The following is a 5,578-nucleotide window of genomic DNA, read 5'->3' as shown; positions in this document are numbered from 1 at the left end:
TATTTGTTTGTTTGTTTTTTTATTATATATAATTTTTTTCAAATATAAACTACTGTCCTTTCAATTTTCCTTTTATTTGCTAAACTTCTTCAAACATATGGCAATCGGTAGGGGGTCCAGGGTGAAACCCTTGGGTTAGGGACGTTTTTGGTTCATATGGCAATCTTTTTGGCAATTTGTGCATTTGGGATGGGCTTCATGTGTTCTTTTGTTCAAGTGGAGGCCTCAGTCTCTGATAGGTAAAGTCCTGATGTAAACTTTTACCCATTTTATGCCACAATCAATTGAAAAAATCACTTTAATTTGGTTTTATAGACTTTATATGTATCTTGTTTTTAGATTAGTAATCTAGCTGTGCCTTTATGTAAATGTGTGTGTATGCTGTATACCATATGAATAGGAATTAGGTCATTTTTATACCAAAGTTTCCAGTTTTTGAGAGGGGTAGAGTAAAGAAGAAATGTGTGAATGTTTTTTTTTTTTTTGTTAATGTAATCTATGGACTAAATTCAGATAAATTATGTTAATAGCAGTTGCACCAATAGCAATGGTTTGGTAGGCTAATTGCAATGGTCCTGTTACCCATGCTTTGGGTCAACTGTGCAAATAAGTTTATAGTAGTTTGCAATAGAGTTACCAGATTATTAATGTAGGCAAATCAAAACATTATTGGTTTAAAAAGAAAAAAAGATTATGCCAGTCCTTGAGGTTGAGCACAAAATCCTGAGATATCCAAGCAGAGCTTGAACTGACAAAAGCAAATATGACACAGGTGAATATTATGCATAGTGCATCTTATTAATACCACTAACAACAAAGTAATTAGCTAGCATGTCACCTCCACAGCATACTTTCATGTCACTGGTGGTTAACAAGCTGAGGAACTTCATGAGGACACATTGTTCTCATAGCTCCCTTGTGGAATGCGCAGGCAATGTTACACTCTTTTTCCTTTCCCTCTGCCTTGGGAGGATCCTAAAAGGTGGACCAATGATGAGTTTTAGGACATCTTTATACTTACATTTGAAAGGGATCAAATAGGAAAGGGTACAGACTTATTGTCATTTATACAGAGTTAAGTTAAGTTGCCTGATTTAGTTGGAAAATAAAAATCTATGTCATCTCTCCAGAGACCCATCTGCATTAGTATTTCCTAACCCAGTCATTTCTTGCTGATCATTTGGCAGCTATTTTTAACTATGCTGAAGTAATATCAGTAGACTTATTACGGTGGCTTCACCATTCATCATTGCCCTCTCAAGATATCGTCTCTGACTTAGTCATTAGCCAAAATTTTGACTGTATGCATTTGTATGGTATAGGAAAATCCTTCTCCAATGCCTATCCTATATGTGAGTGTTTTTGGTTATTCTGTGTGTCTTGGCTCTGTTGTTCCCAGTGTCTTGCACTCATCCCAATTTGTTGTTAGATATTGAGATTCAGGACATGTGATGAAGCCTAAGGTTGTGGTTGGATCTTGCTTCTGATGTGATATTAACAACTGGCCAGTTGATGTAGCCAGACTTTTGGTGGTAGTGTTCCTTTTCTCACATTACCATTTAATATATTTCCATTACTCATTAATTGTAGGTGTTCATGGACCATTCTCATGTAGAGACTTCAAAGCATAGAAAGTGTAGATATGTCTTTGCCCTCAACTTCATCATCTGTGGTTAGGAGCCTGTTGTTTATATATTTTAGCATTAAGTACCTTTCAACCTCATTTAATATTCCCCTTATTTTTATATGCTACACCTTTGGTTTAGCAAACCAGATGGTATTTATGCAGGATTTTGTATATTGATTTTCCTTGTGCATGAGGTAGTACTAATACAGAGTAAGAATCTAGATATGTACTGGTATATCTGCAGTCTGATTGGTGGTCAGTTAGTGTCTCTCTCTGAGAGTATAGTTTTATCATTTCTCATGGAATCACTTTTCTTGAGAAGGAGCCCTTGTATACCATAGTAGTCTCTGGTAGTGTTCAATACTAGGTGCTTCTTGAATGGGAGAGGACTTAATCATCTGTGTTCCAGTGTAAACTTAAAAAGGGAAGGCTTGTGTATATGTCTAACCTATATTATGTAAATAATTTTTCCTGCGGGATAATGCTGAAACTTGGATGCCATGTCCTAAGGATCAGTTGGGTCAGTATGTTTGTATAGCTTACCCTATGGCTCCACTGTTGTTGTCTTTTCTTTGTTTCATCGTTTTTCCTTTGATTGGGCCAAATCATTCCATGCCACTATGAGATGGTCCTCTGCATTCTTCCAATTGTTGGCAGTCATACAGAGTGCTCCCCAGCCCGTAGAACTGAGACTTCCCCTCAGAGTGCATGTTCCTTGGTATTCCTTCATACAATTTCCTTCTTTTACATTTATTAAAGCTGGCATTTGTGTCAGATCATGACAGGGAATGATGAGGAACTTAATGGATTGAATACAGTGTTCTGTGTCTGATGCAGCTGTCTCCTTCCCTTCAATTAAGACTGCCACTATGTCATAGGATCAAACCTGTTTTGTGAGTGTCTAAACTTTGTATAGAAAACTTTTCCTTCGGAAAAGTTGCCAGTTCTTGAAATTTGTAGTATTATTCCCTTGGCTTCTGTTCTGTTGATAAGCTGGTGTTTGGCAAACTTATCAGAATTTGCTTTAGATTTTATTTTTCTTCATTAAAAAATATCATTTGCATACCTATTAATCTGTCTGAGAGATGGGATAACATGGCATGAAAGTGTGCTGTACTAGTAATGATAATAAGAATGATTAGAAAATAGTAAAGAGTTAGAAAATAGATATTTCTTGATGCAACTAATAATTGAATGTGTGTCCTTAAATGTGTGTACTCTCATTTTTTCAGAAAAAAAAGAATAGTATCACTCTGTATAGGCTATGTATCTGAAGGACTCATCCCAGTATCATTGATGTATCATTGGGCCACTGTCCCTGATGTTTTATTATCTTTTAACAGTGCAAGCACTGCTGGAAGCAAATGTGAATCCAGACTCCACTAATGAGGATGGACTAACAGCTTTACATCAGTGTTGTATTGATGATTCTGAGGAAATGATGAGCTGCTTGTCCACCATGGGGCTAATGTTAATGCACAAGACTCAGAGAAGTGGACACCACTCCATGCAGCAGCCACCTGTGGACATCTTCACTTGCCAAGTTCCTCATTGCAAAGTAAGTTTCATATTTTTTTATTGTACATGTATTATGATTGCAATCACTATTGATTGATTCAGTGTTGCATTTTTCTAAAATTGTTATTTTCATCCTAGGGGTGCAAATCTTCTGGCTGTAAATGCTGATGGTAATATGCCATATGATATATGTGAAGACGATGCAACACTCGATTACATAGAAAGTGAGATGGCTCGACGTGGTGTTACCCAGCGACTCATTGATGAGACTCGTTCAGCTACAGAATCTCAGATGCTAAATGATTTAAAGGAAATGAAGGCTAGGGGTGAAAGCTTGATGTACCGTGATCACCAGGGCGCTACACCTGTAAGTATATATATATAAAGTTTTTATGTTGTATAGTACATAATTTTTTATATTGTAAGCTTGATTTCCATACCTACTTCTTATGTTTATTAGCCCTTGTTATTAATAAGAAGTAATATATATGGTGTATCTCTAGCAATGAGCTACTTATAATTTCAACACCATCTATGTCCTTTGGAAATGTGCTCTAATGTGATTCTTTATTGCCTCATCAGCTTCACATAGCGGCTGCCAATGGCTACGTCAGAGTGGTGGAATACCTGCTGAGTCAGAATGTACCCACAGAAGTAAGGGACCATGATGATTGGTCTCCTCTTCATGCAGCAGCTTGTTGGGGACATGTAAGTGCTCTTTGATGTATGATTTTAGCTCCTAGATCTGGGACTTGACATTACTTGATTCATCAGAAGTTTGCATTATTTTATTTATTTTTTTATTTTTTATTTTATATTTTTCTGAATTTGTTAAACAGATAGATGTATTTCTATGCATCATGGAATTAAATGTTTCACAAGAAGACAGATCCCCGATTTCTTTTTGTTTTTATTCCCCCTGGAAATAGCTTTTAAAAGTTATGTTAAATTTGTAAATTTAACCCCTATTAAAAAAGGTTTAGTAGTTAAGACCAGTGAATGGCCAGTAATACAAGATGACACAAAACCTTCCCCCGATTTTTATTTATATGTGGTTTAGGGGGTAATTTTTTATGTTTGGCCAACTCTTAAAAAGAGTGAAAGCCCCTTTTTTTATTTTTGTAAGGAGGTTTTATGCTTAAAATTAAGCGTGCAATTGTAAAAGTTGAAAAATTTTTAAAGATGTTTTAGCTTTCTTTCAAGCAAATATACTGCATGCTCATGCCCCCCACACCCTCACACTCACACCTCATTTTCAGTTCACTCTCTCATTTTCCTGTCACTGTCACTCTCACTTTCACCACACACACACTTCACACACACTACACACACATTACACACTACACACACACACACCACAACACACCAACACCACCCCACACACAACACATACCACAACCCCCCCACACAACACACACACACATTACAACACACACACACTTCCCACGCACACTTTTACACACACACACCACTTACACCACACACACACATTACCACACACACCCACAAAACATTCACAACACCACACACTTTACACACACATACAAAACCCACATACACACACATACACAACCCCCACATAACATCCACAAACAACCCCAACATACACATACACAACACACACTACACACACACACATACACACACACACAAACACACACACATACACACACACACACAACCCCACACAAAACCACCACCAACCCCACAAAAAATCACCACACACAACACAACAAAACACCACACACCACACACACACACACACACAACTGTTACACACACACCCTTTCACAACACATGCTTAACACAACATGTTTACACACACACACATTTACCCCAACACACACTACACACCCTACTTAAACACTACACATACACTCCATCCCACACACACACCCCACACCACACCACACACACACCACACACACACACACACACACACCCACACACATTTGCATACACATTTACATTTACACACACACCACACACACACACACAAAACACCCCTCCACCCCCAACCACACAAAACACACACCACACACACACAACACCCCACCCACAACACACACACACACATTTACTAAAACACACAACTTCAACACACCACACTACCACACCCCCCCCACCACACACACACACATTTACAACACATTACACACACATTACACACACACACACACCACTTAAACACACACGCACACACACACGCACAAACCCGACACGCCCCTTCCCCCCCTTCCACCCCCTTCCACACACCTTCCACACACACCACACACAAAACACCACACACCCCCACCCACCACACCCCAACCACCCCCCCCCACACACACATCACACACCATACATTTCCACACACCCTTAAACCACAAAACTTACACCCCCCCCCCTTCCACACACCATTTACACAAACACACACACACACACACACCACAC

General features: G+C 38.6%; 1 protein-coding gene across 1 annotated transcript; it reads left to right on the top strand.

Annotated features, from left to right (window-relative positions):
* Positions 1–2,933: 2,933 nt before the first annotated feature.
* Positions 2,934–3,868, top strand: LOC119568669 (protein phosphatase 1 regulatory inhibitor subunit 16B-like). The gene is given in 4 exon segments (XM_037917180.1): positions 2,934–3,069; positions 3,072–3,189; positions 3,284–3,512; positions 3,728–3,868. Coding segments are annotated over 4 exon segments (609 nt in total). The 5' UTR covers positions 2,934–2,948.
* The last annotated feature ends 1,710 nt before the right edge of the window (positions 3,869–5,578 follow it).

This window comes from Penaeus monodon, unplaced genomic scaffold, assembly GCF_015228065.2.
Source record: "Penaeus monodon isolate SGIC_2016 unplaced genomic scaffold, NSTDA_Pmon_1 PmonScaffold_1047, whole genome shotgun sequence".
In the NCBI taxonomy this organism is placed as follows: domain Eukaryota; kingdom Metazoa; phylum Arthropoda; class Malacostraca; order Decapoda; family Penaeidae; genus Penaeus; species Penaeus monodon.
The sequence above is the reverse complement of the archived record's forward strand: the minus strand, read 5'-3'. Positions and strand labels throughout refer to the sequence as shown.